Raw genomic sequence first — 14,944 nt, 5'->3', positions numbered from 1 at the left:
CCTTCGTGTCAGGTCTGATTCCAACCAGCAGAGGGATTTCCCCCTAACTCCCATTGACTCCATTTTAGCTAGGGCACCTTGAAGCCATATTCGGTCAAATGGTGCCTTGATCTTGAGGGCTTTCACTCTGGTATTTAGCTCTTTGGTCCATGTTTGGACCAAGGAGATGATGAGGTCAGTGGCCTTGGCAGAACCCAGACTGGGCATCCGTAAGCAGGTTATTGCCGAGTAGGTGCTGCGTTGTAGCACTGTTGATGACCCCTCCCATTACCTTGCTGATGATTGAGAGTAGGCTGACAGGCCGCTAATTGGCTGTGTTGGGCATCCTGTATCCTGTATACAAGACGTACCTGGGCAGTTTTCCACGTTGCCGAGTAGATGCCAGTACTGGAACAGCTTGGCTAGTGGCAGAGCAAGTCTTCAGGACTATTACCGGGATTTTGTCTGGCCCCATGGCCTTCGTAGTATTTCAGCAGTTTTGTGATATCACGTGGAGTGAATCGGATTGGCCGCGTGCTGACATCTGGGATGCAGTTTTGTGATATCACGTGGAGTGAATCGGATTGGCCGCGTGCTGACATCTGGGATGCAGTTTTGTGATATCACGTGGAGTGAATCGGATTGGCCGCGTGCTGACATCTGGGATGCTGAGGACTTGGAGCTGGATCATCCACTGGCCATTTCTGACTGAAGATTGGTGCAAATCTTCGCACGGGTGTGCTGGGCTCCTCATTGAGGATGGGGATATTTGTGGAGCCTCCTCCTCCAGTGAGTTCTTCGATTCGGCTGGTTGTGGCAGGACTACAGAGCTTAGATCTGATCAGATGGTTGTGGGACCTCTTAGCTCTGCCTATTACTTGCTGCTTGTGGTGTTTGCAATGCAATTCGTCCCGTGTTGTGGCTTCACCAGGGTATTGAGGCATGCCTGGTGTTCTCAGCATGCCCTCCTGCACTTCCCACTGAAGCAGGGCTGACCCCCTGGCCTGGGAGGGATGTGCCGGGCCATGAGGTTACAGATTGTGGTTGAGCTCAGTTGTGCTGCTGTTGATGGTCATAGACACCCAGCCTTGGGCAGCTAGATCTGTTCGAAGTCTCTCCCATTTAGCACGGTGGCAGTGGAGGGCTTCTTCAATGTGCAGACGGGATTTAGTCTCCACAGATACTGTGCGATGGTCGCTTCTACCAATGCTGTCATGGACAGGTGCTTCCGTGACAGTGAGAATGAGGTGAAGTCTGTTTTTCCCTGGTGTCGGTTCCCAGTCAGCAGGGCCCGACCAGCTCGGAGGGTGGTGGTGCGACTGATGATGGACACTGAAGTTCTTTCTGTGCCCTTGCCACCCTCCACATGGAGAAGTTCTGATTCATCGGCCGAGGGAGGACGGTACGTGGTAGTCAGCAGGCGCGTTCAACCCGGTGCCGTGGGGCTTCATGGGGTCCAGAGTCGACGTTGAGACCTGCAGGGCTGCGAGACCTGTCCTGCCGGTGAGGGAGTACGTACCCAGGAATGATGTCTCCCAACTTCAGCACCGGTCTCCAGATGTTAGCGAGGGTTGACAGGGCTGCTTTTCCCATTGTCGTTTCCGGTGCCTGGGTCACTTTCAAATCCACCGTCTGCCATGGTGAGATTCAAACCCATGTCCCCAGTGCACAAATGGGTCTCCGGATTACTGATCACCACATCTCCCCAGTTCCAGCGTAGCATCCCAACTCCCGTACTCACTGCCCTGAAGGCCAATGTGCTGATGCTCGGGCAGTGGGACTTCTCAGATACGGGAGCGTTGATCGGGGCGGTGGGGGGCTGTGGATCGATGGGATGCCTTATCCAATCCCTCAACCCCGTTCTCCCCGCAGACGGGAGAGCTGAGGACCAAGATGAGTCAGTCACACGAAGACAGCCTGACGTGTGCGGCCTGGAACCCCGACGGCAAGCGGTTCGTCACCGGTGGGCAGCGGGGGCAGTTCTACCAGTGTGTGAGTATCCGGGCGGGAAGTGGGTGGGGGGAGCGCGGATCTCGGGGACCGAACGATGTCGCGGTCCACGTGCTGACACGGAGGCTGAGGGTGCGCGGTGCTGGGCTGGGCAGGACACATGGGTGCGTGAGGGAAGTGTGGAGGGGCAAACGCGTGGACTTTTCTGTCACAGGGTGTGGCATGTCCCCTGGCAGTGGATCTCCCCCCCCCCCCCCCCACGCTCTTGCCCTCCCCCATCTCTGCTTGCCCCTGTTCCCTGCTCCGCATCTCCCCTCAGACTCCAACCCGTGCCTCTTCTCAGTCCCTCCCTTTCCCATATCTCCCCGGGGGTTGTGCCAGTAGTCAGCGAGGTCCCGTTCTCTGCGTGTCCGCACTAAAGGCTGCTGGTCTGATCCTGGGGCAGAGAGACACAGGGCTCGTGAGGAGGAGGCGTGCGTTAAAAGATAGGAGGGGAGGGGAAGGACAGATGTCCCGTGTGAGCCTGACTGACATTGAGTGCTGGCGCGTCCTGGGGCACTGGAACAGAAATCTCCCTTGCCCCACCTCCTCCTACTCTCGTCCTCTACGCCATCTCCTCTTGCCCTCTCCCCCCCCCCCCCCCGTACTTCTTGCCCTTACCACAGATCACCACCCCCACCAGCTGGGCCGGCATTGTGGGGGTGGAGGGATTCGATGTTGGGGGTCAGCAGGGTCCAGCCTCGGTGACACTGACCATCTCTGGACCCTGGGCAGGACCTGGACGGCAACGTGCTGGACTCGTGGGAGGGCGTGCGTGTGCAATGCCTGTGGTGCCTCAACGACGGCAAGACCATTCTGGCGTCTGACACCCACCAGCGGATCCGAGGCTACAACTTCGAGGAGCTCACCGACCGCAACATGTGAGGGGCTGCTGTCGGACCGCGGAGGCAGAGGGTGGAGGGGGGTGTGAACGGGGCCAGGGCAGAGTGGTGGGTGGTGTGGAGCGGGGGCAGAGGGTGGAGGGGGGTGTGAACGGGGCCAGGGCAGAGTGGTGGGTGGTGTGGAGCGGGTGCAGAGAGTGGTGGGGGGTGTGAACGGGGCCAGGGCAGAGTGGTGGGTGGTGTGGAGCGGGTGCAGAGGGTGGAGGGGGGTGTGAACGGGGCCAGGGCAGAGTGGTGGGTGGTGTGGAGCGGGGGCAGAGGGTGGTGGGGGGGTGTGAACGGGGCCAGGGCAGAGTGGTGGGTGGTGTGGAGCGGGTGCAGCGGGTGGTGGGGGGTGTGAACGGGGCCAGGGCAGAGTGGTGGGTGGTGTGGAGCGGGTGCAGAGGGTGGAGGGGGGTGTGAACGGGGCCAGGGCAGAGTGGTGGGTGGTGTGGAGCGGGGGCAGAGGGTGGAGGGGGGTGTGAACGGGGCCAGGGCAGAGTGGTGGGTGGTGTGGAGCGGGTGCAGAGGGTGGTGGGGGGTGTGAACGGGGCCAGGGCAGAGTGGTGGGTGGTGTGGAGCGGGGGCAGAGGGTGGAGGGGGGTGTGAACGGGGCCAGGGCAGAGTGGTGGGTGGTGTGGAGCGGGTGCAGAGGGTGGTGGGGGGTGTGAACGGGGCCAGGGCAGAGTGGTGGGTGGTGTGGAGCGGGGGCAGAGGGTGGAGGGGGGTGTGAACGGGGCCAGGGCAGAGTGGTGGGTGGTCTGGAGCGGGGGCAGAGGGTGGAGGGGGGTGTGAACGGGGCCAGGGCAGAGTGGTGGGTGGTGTGGAGCGGGTGCAGAGGGTGGAGGGGGGTGTGAACGGGGCCAGGGCAGAGTGGTGGGTGGTGTGGAGCGGGGGCAGAGGGTGCAGGGGGGTGTGAACGGGGCCAGGGCAGAGTGGTGGGTGGTGTGGAGCGGGGGCAGAGGGTGGAGGGGGGTGTGAACGGGGCCAGGACAGAGTGGTGGGTGGTGTGGAGCGGGGGCAGAGGGTGGAGGGGGTTGTGAACGGGGCCAGGGCAGAGTGGTGGGTGGTGTGGAGCGGGGGCAGAGGGTGGAGGGGGGTGTGAACGGGGCCAGGGCAGAGTGGTGGGTGGTGTGGAGCGGGGGCAGAGGGTGGAGGGGGGTGTGAACGGGGCCAGGACAGAGTGGTGGGTGGTGTGGAGCGGGGGCAGAGGGTGCAGGGGGGTGTGAACGGGGCCAGGGCAGAGTGGTGGGTGGTGTGGAGCGGGGGCAGAGGGTGGAGGGGGGTGTGAACGGGGCCAGGGCAGAGTGGTGGGTGGTGTGGAGCGGGTGCAGAGGGTGGTGGGGGGTGTGAACGGGGCCAGGGCAGAGTGGTGGGTGGTGTGGAGCGGGGGCAGAGGGTGGAGGGGGGTGTGAACGGGGCCAGGGCAGAGTGGTGGGTGGTCTGGAGCGGGGGCAGAGGGTGGAGGGGGGTGTGAACGGGGCCAGGGCAGAGTGGTGGGTGGTGTGGAGCGGGTGCAGAGGGTGGAGGGGGGTGTGAACGGGGCCAGGGCAGAGTGGTGGGTGGTGTGGAGCGGGGGCAGAGGGTGCAGGGGGGTGTGAACGGGGCCAGGGCAGAGTGGTGGGTGGTCTGGAGCGGGGGCAGAGGGTGGAGGGGGGTGTGAACGGGGCCAGGGCAGAGTGGTGGGTGGTGTGGAGCGGGGGCAGAGGGTGGAGGGGGTTGTGAACGGGGCCAGGGCAGAGTGGTGGGTGGTGTTGAGCGGGGGCAGAGGGTGGAGGGGGGTGTGAACGGGGCCAGGGCAGAGTGGTGGGTGGTGTGGAGCGGGGGCAGAGGGTGGAGGGGGGTGTGAACGGGGCCAGGACAGAGTGGTGGGTGGTGTGGAGCGGGGGCAGAGGGTGCAGGGGGGTGTGAACGGGGCCAGGGCAGAGTCGTGGGTGGTGTGGAGCGGGGGCAGAGGGTGGAGGGGGTTGTGAACGGGGCCAGGGCAGAGTGGTGGGTGGTGTGGAGCGGGGGCAGAGGGTGGAGGGGGGTGTGAACGGGGCCAGGGCAGAGTGGTGGGTGGTGTGGAGCGGGTGCAGAGGGTGGAGTGGGGTGTGAACGGGGCCAGGGCAGAGTGGTGGGTGGTGTGGAGCGGGTGCAGAGGGTGGTGGGGGGGTGTGAACGGGGCCAGGGCAGAGTGGTGGGTGGTGTGGAGCGGGGGCAGAGGGTGGAGGGGGGTGTGAACGGGGCCAGGGCAGAGTGGTGGGTGGTGTGGAGCGGGTGCAGAGGGTGGAGGGGGTTGTGAACGGGGCCAGGGCAGAGTGGTGGGTGGTGTGGAGCGGGTACAGAGGGTGGTGGGGGGTGTGAACGGGGCCAGGGCAGAGTGGTGGGTGGTGTGGAGCGGGGGCAGAGGGTGCAGGGGGGTGTGAACGGGGCCAGGGCAGAGTGGTGGGTGGTGTGGAGCGGGTGCAGAGGGTGGTGGGGGGTGTGAACGGGGCCAGGGCAGAGTGGTGGGTGGTGTGGAGCGGGTGCAGAGGGTGGTGGGGGGTGTGAACGGGGCCAGGGCAGAGTGGTGGGTGGTGTGGAGCGGGTGCAGAGGGTGGTGGGGGGTGTGAACGGGGCCAGGGCAGAGTGGTGGGTGGTGTGGAGCGGGGGCAGAGGGTGGAGGGGGGTGTGAACGGGGCCAGGGCAGAGTGGTGGGTGGTGTGGAGCGGGTGCAGAGGGTGGTGGGGGGTGTGAACGGGGCCAGGGCAGAGTGGTGGGTGGTGTGGAGCGGGGGCAGAGGGTGGAGGGGGGTGTGAACGGGGCCAGGGCAGAGTGGTGGGTGGTGTGGAGCGGGGGCAGACACATCCAGCCCTGAGACACCAGGCAAGGTAATTAGATTCCAAACAATTGGTTTATTGATCATTACAGAATGTCTCTCTGGTGCTTCCCGCTCCCTCCCCTCTCCCTTCCCCTTTTCCCAACCATGATTCCCCTCTCCCTGCCCCCTTCCCACTCTCAGTCCACAATAGAGACCCAGATCAGAATCAGGTTTATCATCACTCACACATGCCAGGAAATTTGTTTTTGTGACAGCAGTACAGTGCAATATATAAAATTGCTACAGTCCTGTGCGAAAGTCTTGGGCACCCTAGCGATATATAAAATTACTACAGTACTGTGCGATAGTCTTGGGCACCCTAGCAATGTATAAAATTGCTATAGTCCTGTGTGAAAGTCTTGGGCACCCTAGCGATATATAAAATTACTACAGTACTGTGCGATAGTCTTGGGCACCCTAGCAATGTATAAAATTGCTATAGTCCTGTGTGAAAGTCTTGGGCACCCTAGCGATATATAAAATTGCTACAGTACTGTGCGATAGTCTTGGGCACCCTAGCGATATATAAAATTGCTACAGTCCTGTGCGAAAGTCTTGGGCACCCTAGCGATATATAAAATTGCTACAGTCCTGTGCGAAAGTCTTGGGCACCCTAGCGATATATAAAATTGCTACAGTCCTGTGCGAAAGTCGGGCACCCTAGCGATATATGTGTGCCTGAGACTTGTGGAGTGCTGTCTGACTCTGAAGATGAGTGAGTAATCAGACTCACAGCAGGTGGAGATGGCAGATAACTGTGAAGTTCTCTACTTTGCTGTGTTAAGAACAGGCAAGACTATTATTGAAATAGAACTCGATTGGAAAGTGCTGACATTCAGAAAGGTGGGGTGCTTACACACAAAGTCACTAAGAAGGCAAATGCTCCCGAAGGCGTGCGTCTCGAACAGCCTCTGACAACCCAGTCCAGCTCCCGGCCTTCACGTGTGGCTCAGCTGCTAAGCCCAGTTCGACCGTTTCTACTGACAGGAGAAAGGGGCAAAGCCTCTGGGCAAAACCAGTCGCTCTGGGCAGATGAGGCTCATCGGCCGTGGTTGGCAGCTCACCTAGGGGAAGGAAAACCGATCTCGAACCTCCGCCGCCTTGCGGCCATCCCCACCGACGGAGAAGGCTTTGGGAGTAAACCCCGAGGGGAAAGGTCTGGAGCTGGAATCCCTAAGGCAGCCCTACACTGGCTGGCAATTCCTGCGAAGCCGCTGGTGCCGAGCTGTATCAGTGTCCCGCGTGTAGAGCGAGAGCCTACAACACGGTCAGCTGCTTGCTCTACAAGTCGTGCTGCCCTGGGTCACGCAGAGAGCTGGGACGCAGCGTCCGTGGTCGACCCCGAGGGCCTCGCGGTATGGCGAGACCAGACCGAGTAGTTTGTGCAGTTCTGCTGTTCTTGGAGGGTGTTTACAGGACAGTCACGTGAGGGGTTGACTGGGCTGCTCTTCATTCGAGATTAGCAGGAGGATGTATGTTTTATTTAGAGGTACAGTGCAGTAACAAGCCCTTCCAGCCCAATGACGCCAATTAATCTGGCAACCGGACTGTGGCAGGAAGGCAGAGCGGGGTTGAGAGGGATGATGGAATGGCAGAGCAGGCTCGATGGGCTGAATGGCCTGGTTTCACTCCTATATCTTGGGATCTAATACCCTTGTACCCAGCAGGTCCCGCACCGAGAGAGGGTGTCTGCAGGGTTGTCAGGAGGGTGCGGAAATGAAGTTCCTGGATCTAATAAATTCCCGGTCCCGTAACCACCGTTTCCCCTCGGGTAGACTTGCCTCGTGGGATGCCCTGTTCCGCTCACCATCTCCTCTCCTTCCAGAGTGCAAGAAGACCACCCGATCATGTCGTTCACAGTCTCCAGAAACGGCCGGCTGGCCTTGCTCAACGTCGCCACTCAGGTGAGCCAGCCAGCCTGTCCGCGGATTCTTCCCAGTTCCTCCCCTACGCGAGGTGCCTGGCGGAGGTTGTAGACACCTCGGGGTGCAGCCCCTCTGACGTTCCAGTCTGAAGTCCCTTTCTGTTCCGCAGGGGGTTCACCTCTGGGATCTACAGGATCGTGTTTTACTGCAGAAGTACCAGGGCGTCACCCAGGGTTTTTATACCATTCACTCCTGCCTCGGGGGCACGAGTGAGGATTTCATAGCCAGTGGCAGTGAAGGTGAGTGACCCAAGGAACCCCCTTTCCTTCCCTTCCTAAGCTGCTGGAGGGGTGACAGTTCATCCCTCTCCACGGATGCTGCCCGACCCGCCGAGTGTGTGTATACAGAGAGAGACACGCGCGCCACACTATTGGCTGCAGCTGTACACCTGCTCGTTAATGTGAATAGCTAATCAGCCAATCGCGTGGCAGCGACTCAGTGCATTGAAGCACGCAGGCACGGTCAAGAGGTTCAGTTGTTGTTCAGACCGAACACCAGAGTTGAAGTTCCATCGGGTCGGAGGCTGCCCATGGGGAACGTGAGGCGCTGCTCCTCCACATCACCATACAATTTCGGAGCAGACGCAGGCCGTTCAGCCCATCGAGCCTGCTCCGCCATTCACTGATCCAGTCATCCCCACTCTCCCCAGACCCTTTGATGCCCTGGCTAACCAAGAACCTATCTATCCCTGCCTTAAATACACCCAATGAATTGGCCTCCACAGCTGCTCGTGGCAACAAATTCCACAGATTTACCACCCTCTGACTAAAGTAATTTCTCCGCATCTCTGTTCTAAAAGGATGTCCTTCAATCCTGAAGTTGTGCCCTCTTGTCCTGACCATTAGATAAGGCAAATAACTTTGCCCTATCTAATCTGTTCAGGCCTTTTAACATTTGGAGTGTTTCTATGAGATCCCCCCCTCATTCTCCTGAACTCCGGGGAATACAGCCCGAGAGCTGCCAGACATTCCTCGTAGAGGAGGCCATGGACGGCCATGTCAGATTGGAAATAGGGATCAGAATTAGAATTAGTGGATAACGCTCAACTATGCCAGAGATCCAAAACACAACTGTGATGGGCCGAACGATCTGTTTCCTTCTACCAGATGGTTCTGTCTTGCCCCTGAATCTGAAGGTTGAGCACTGTCCCAGTCCCAGTACGTGATGGGACCTGGGCTCTTCAGTACCTTCGTACATCGTCAGTCCCAGGGGCTGGCCCTTCGGCCCACAGTGTCTCTGCTGTCCAAGGTGTAAAAATCAAACCAGTGCCTTCTGCCTGCTCGTGAACAACATCTCTCCATTCTTCACACATTCACATCACCCTGGGCTGCCGTACATGTCTGCTTAAATTTTTCCCCCTCTCAGCTTAAAGCTGTGCCGTTTCCACCCTGGGAAAACAACTGTCTGCCAAATCTACAGCTCTCCTAGTTTTATAAACCGCTGCTGGGTCATCCCATGTCCTGCGATGCTCCAATGAAAAGCTCTGCTTGCCTGGATTACTCTCTAATCCAGGCAACCTCCCAGTAAATCTCTGCTTGCAACATGCACTCTAATCCAGGCAACCTCCCGGTAAATCTCTGCTTGCAACATGCACTCTAATCCAGGCAACCTCCCGGTAAATCTCTGCTTGCAACATGCACTCTAATCCAGGCAACCTCCCGGTAAATCTCTGCTTGCAACATGCACTCTAATCCAGGCAACCTCCCGGTAAATCTCTGCTTGCAACATGCACTCTAATCCAGGCAACCTCCCGGTAAATCTCTGCTTGCAACATGCACTCTAATCCAGGCAACCTCCCGGTAAATCTCTGCTTGCAACATGCACTCTAATCCAGGCAACCTCCCAGTAAATCTCTGCTTGCAACATGCACTCTAATCCAGGCAACCTCCCGGTAAATCTCTGCTTGCAACATGCACTCTAATCCAGGCAACCTCCCGGTAAATCTCTGCTTGCAACATGCACTCTAATCCAGGCAAACTCCCGGTAAATCTCTGCTTGCAACATGCACTCTAATCCAGGCAACCTCTCTGAAGTTCCCACCTCCCTCCTGTAATGGGGCAGCGGGAACTGCCCTCAGCGGCCTGACCCGGGCTTTCTCCATCTTCAACGTGCTAAAAGCAGTTGTTTCGGTCGTTGGACTCAGTTGAACCTGAGGCCTACACAGAATGGAGGAGAGGAGTAGCAACTCCATTGCTACGAGAGTCGAGGTCCAAGGGAACAACCTCAGTATAGAGGGGCGTCCTTTCAGAACAGATGAGGAGGTATGTCTTCAGCCAGAGGGTGGTGAATCTGTGGAATTCATTGCCATAGACAACTGTGGACACCAAAACTTAGACTTTTGAACTGACTGACAGCGGAGTTACGGGGAGAAGGCAGGAGAATGGGGTTGAGAGGGATAATAAATCAGCCTCGATGGACTGATTCTGCTCCTGAGTCTTATAAGACATTAAGATAGAGGATCAGAACTAAACCATTTGGCCCATCGATGTCTTCCTTTTTTAAACAAAGGGGCTTCCTTTCTTCCACCATCAACTCTGCTCTCAAATGCATCTCTCCCCTTTCCCGCACATCTGCCCTCACCCCATCCGCCTGCCAGCCCACTCGGGATAGGGTTCCCCTTGTCCTCATATACCACCCCACCAGCCTCCGGGTCCAACGTATAATTCTCCGTAACTTCCACCACCTCCAACGGGATCCCACTACCAAGCACATCTTTCCCTCTCCCCCTCTTTCTGCCTTCTGCAGGGATCGCTCCCTACGCGACTCCCTTGTCCATTTGTCACCCCCATCCCTTCCCACCGATCTCCCTCCTGGCACTTATCCTTGTAAACGGATCAAGTGCTACACCTGCCCTTACACTTCCTCCATCACCACCATTCAGGGCCCCAGACAGTCCTTCCAGGTGAGGCGACACTTCACCTGTGAGTCGGCTGGTGTGGTATACTGCGTCCGGTGCTCCCGGTGTGGCCTTTTATATAATGGTGAGACCCGACGCAGACTGGGAGACTGTTTCGCTGAACACCTATGCTCGGTCCACCAGAGAAAGCAGGATCTCCCAGTGGCTACACATTTTAATTCCATGTCCCATTCCCACTATGATATGTCTATCCATGGCCTCCTCTACTGTCAAGATGAAGCCACACTCAGGTTGGAGGAACAACACCTTATATACCGGCTGGGTAGCCTCCAACCTGATGGCATGAACATTGACTTCTCTAACTTCTGTTAATGCCCCTCCTTCCCTTCTTACCCCATCCCTGACATATTTAGTTGTTTATTTTTTTTGTCTCTCTCTGCCCGTCACCCTGCCTGTTCTCCATCTCCCTCTGGTATTCCCCTCCCCCTTTCTTTCTCCCGAGGCCTCCCATCCCATGATCCTTTCCCTTCTCCAGCTCCGTATCACTTTCGCCAATCACCTTTCCAGCTCTTAGCTTCATCCCACCCCCTCCGGTCTCCTCCTATCATTTTGCATTTCCCCCTCCCCCCACTACTTTCAAATCTCTTACTATCTTTCCTTTCGGTCAGTCCTGACGAAGGGTCTCGGCCCGAAACGTCGACAGCGCTTCTCCCTATTGATGCTGCCGAGCCTGCTGTGTTCCACCAGCATTTTGTGTGTGTTGTTTGAATTTCCAGCATCTGCAGATTTCCCTCGAGTCTGTTCTGCCATTTCATCACGGCTGATCCATTTTCCCTCTCAGCCCCAGTCTCCTGCCTTCTCCCCGTATCCTCCATGCCCTGACCAGTCCAGGATCTATCCACCTCACGATAACTTGGCCTCTACAGCCACCTGTGCCAGTGAAGTCCACAGACTCGGCCCTGTCTGGCTGACGAAATGGCTCCATTTGCATGCTGGAGCTTACTCTGGGTGAATGGCGTCATTCCGCACCGATACCTCAGGCTCCTGCCATTGTGAGATCTTCCTGTGCACAGTTTAGGCATTGCTTTTGCTGACTCCCAGCAGGAACAAAAATCCGTGCGCAGAGAAGCAAGTGCAGGGTGCTTCTCACTCGCTGCCTCAATTTGACGTGAAACTAATTTTGCTGAATTTGCAGACCACAAGGTCTACATCTGGCATCGAAAGAGCGAGCTTCCGGTGGCCGAGCTGACGGGCCACACTCGGACAGTCAACTGTGTGAGCTGGAACCCTCAGATCCCCTCCATGCTGGCAAGCGCTTCTGACGATGGAACTGTCCGGATATGGGGACCCGCACCCAGCCTCGACAGCGAGGATCCAGAAGGTGAGGTTACATCCCCCTGCCCAGTACACTGCCTCTCCTGCGCACCTTCACAGGAGCGTTGCCTTAAATTCCACTGGTCCCTCTCTGCGGAGCTCTGCATCTCTAACTAATCCCACTGTCCCACTCTCTCCCCACAGTCCTGTGTCAGTCCCCAAACTAATCCCACTGTCCCACTCTCTCCCCACAGACCTGTGTCAGTCCCCAAACTAATCCCACTGTCCCACTCTCTCCCCACAGCCCTGTGTCAGTCCCCAAACTAATCCCACTGTCCCACTCTCTCCCCACAGCCCTGTGTCAGTCCCCAAACTAATCCCACTGTCCCACTCTCTCCCCACAGTCCTGTGTCAGTCCCCAAACTAATCCCACTGTCCCACTTCCTCCCCACAGCCCTGTGTCAGTCCCCAAACTAATCCCATTGTCCCACCCTTTCCCCACAGCCCTGTGTCAGTCCCCAAACTAATCCCACTGCCCCACTCTCTCCCCACAGCCCTGTGTCAGTCCCCAAACTAATCCCACTGTCCCACTCTCTCCCCACAGCCCTGTGTCAGTCCCCAAACTAATCCCACTGTCCCACTCTGTCCCCACAGCCCTGTGTCAGTCCCCAAACTAATCCCACTGTCCCACTTCCTCCCCACAGCCCTGTGTCAGTCCCCAAACTAATCCCACTGTCCCACTTCCTCCCCACAGCCCTGTCAGTCCCCAAACGAATCCCACTGTCCCACCCTCTCCCCACAGCCCTGTGTCAGTCCCCAAACTAATCCCACTGTCCTACTCTCTCCCCACAGCCCTGTGTCAGTCCCTAAACTAATCCCACTGTCCCACCCTCTCCCCACAGCCCTGTGTCAGTCCCCAAACTAATCCCACTGTCCCACCCTCTCCCCACAGCCCTGTGTCAGTCCCCAAACTAATCCCACTGTCCCACCCTCCCCACAGTCCTGTGTCAGTCCCCAAACTAATCCCACTGTCCCACTCTCACCCCACAGCCCTGTATCAGTCCCCAAACTAATCCCACTGTCCCACTCTCTCCCCACAGCCCTGTGTCAGTCCCCAAACTAATCCCACTGTCCCACTCTCTCCCCACAGCCCTGTGTCGGTCCCCAAACTAATCACTAAAGTGTGTTTGGTTTGAGCATGGTCGACACTGAGAAGGTTGACTTAATGTGCCGTTTTGACAGACAGACAGACATACTTTATTGATCCCGAGGGAAATTGGGTTTCGTTACAGCCGCACCAACCATGAATCGTGAAGAAATATAGCAATTAAAAACCATAAATAATTAAATAATAAGTTAATCATGCCAAGTGGAAATAAGTCCAGGACCAGCCTATTGGCTCAGGGTGTCTGACACTCCGAGGGAGGAGTTGTAATGTTTGATGGCCACAGGCTGGAATGCTCCTGTGACGCTCAGTGTTACATCTCAGTGGAATGAGTCTCTGGCTGAATGTACTCCTGTGCCTAACCAGTACATTATGGAGTGGATGGGAGTCATTGTCCAAGATGGCATGCAACTTGGACAGCATCCTCTTTTCAGATACCACCATCAGAGAGTCCAGTTCCACCCCCACAACATCACTGGCCTTACGAATGAGTTTGTTGATTCTGTTGGTGTCTGCTACCCTCAGCCTGCTGCCCCAGCACACAACAGCAAACATGATAGCACTGGCCACCACAGCCTCGTAGAACATCCTCAGCATCGTCCGGCAGATGTTAAAGGACCTCAGTCTCCTCAGGAAATAGAGATGTCTCTGACCCTTCTTGTAGACAGCCTCAGTGTTCTTTGACCAGTCCGGTTTATTGTCCATTCGTATCCCCAGGTATTTGTAATCCTCCACCATGGCCACACTGACCCCTTGGATGGAAACAGGGGTCACCGGTGCCTTAGCCCTCCTCAGGCCCACCACCAGCTCCTTAGACTTTTTCACATGAAGCTGCAGATGATTCTGCTCGCACCATGTGACAAAGTTTCCCAAAGTTTTGTGGCCTGTACTTCCCTGAGCCCACAAAGCCGGTGAACTTTGTGGCTCGATCTCTCTGTAAGTGGGCAATGCCCATCACGCTGCACCCAGGGTGGGAAACCGCTCTCGATGTTAACAGATGATGAGTGTTGCTGCTCTCTGAGTCCAAGCGGATGGAAATCTGTGGATGGGGGGGATTTCAGGGATTCCTTTCTGGTGGCTTGGACCAAACAGTAACGTTGTCCCGGGGTACAGGATCACATCAGCATGACAAGAGTTTTGTCCCGAGCTGAACCCCCGAACCTGGAGGACTGGTCGACCATGCTTGGTCCTTCCTCTATCCAGAGACCTGTTTGGCAATGGGTGACCCCACCAAGAGCCAAAGTGCACGCACGCACACACACACACACCACCCCCACTACACACACACACACACCACCCCCCCCCACACAGACCACCCCCCCACACACACACACACACACACACACACACACACACACACACACACACACACACACACACACACACACACACACACTCACATACCATATATATCTCTCTCTCATTTGTCTGTTTCCCTCCATAAATGCTACCTGACCTGCTGAGTTCCTCCAGCGTGTTATGTGTGTTGCTCTGGATTTCCAGCATCTGCAGAATCTCTGGTGTTCATGTTACCCACAGTCTGTCACCCACCTCCCGCTGGGGTCAAACCCACAGTCTGTCCCCCACATCCCCACAGAGTCAGACCCACAGTCTGTCACCCACATCCCACCAGAGTCAGACCCACAGTCTGTCACCCACCTCCCGCTGGGGTCAAACCCACAGTCTGTCCCCCCACATCCCCACAGGGTCAGACCCACAGTCTGTCACCCACATCCCACCAGAGTCAGACCCACAGTCTGTCCCCCCACCTCCCGCTGGGGTCAAACCCACAGTCTGTCCCCCACCACCCCCCAGGGTCAGACCCACAGTCTGTCCCCCACATCCCCCTGGGGTCAGACCCACAGTCTGTCCCCCACATCCCCACAGGGTCAGACCCACAGTCTGTCCCCCACCACCCCCAGGGTCAGTACCACAGTCTGTCCCCCACCTCCCCCCAGAGACAGACCCACAGTCTGTCCCCCAACCTTCCCC

General features: G+C 57.5%; 1 protein-coding gene across 1 annotated transcript in view; it reads left to right on the top strand.

Moving 5' to 3' along the window:
- Positions 1 to 14,944, top strand: part of LOC140724060 (WD repeat-containing protein 26-like) — a 168,244-nt gene that overhangs the window by 135,839 nt on the left and 17,461 nt on the right. The window contains 5 exon segments of the mRNA XM_073038544.1: positions 1,852 to 1,971; positions 2,704 to 2,849; positions 7,517 to 7,595; positions 7,726 to 7,855; positions 11,669 to 11,854. Coding sequence (XP_072894645.1) covers positions 1,852 to 1,971; positions 2,704 to 2,849; positions 7,517 to 7,595; positions 7,726 to 7,855; positions 11,669 to 11,854 — 661 coding nt within the window.

The sequence above is a fragment of the Hemitrygon akajei genome, unplaced genomic scaffold (genome assembly GCF_048418815.1).
Source record: "Hemitrygon akajei unplaced genomic scaffold, sHemAka1.3 Scf000156, whole genome shotgun sequence".
NCBI classification, from domain to species: domain Eukaryota; kingdom Metazoa; phylum Chordata; class Chondrichthyes; order Myliobatiformes; family Dasyatidae; genus Hemitrygon; species Hemitrygon akajei.
The sequence above is the reverse complement of the archived record's forward strand: the minus strand, read 5'-3'. Positions and strand labels throughout refer to the sequence as shown.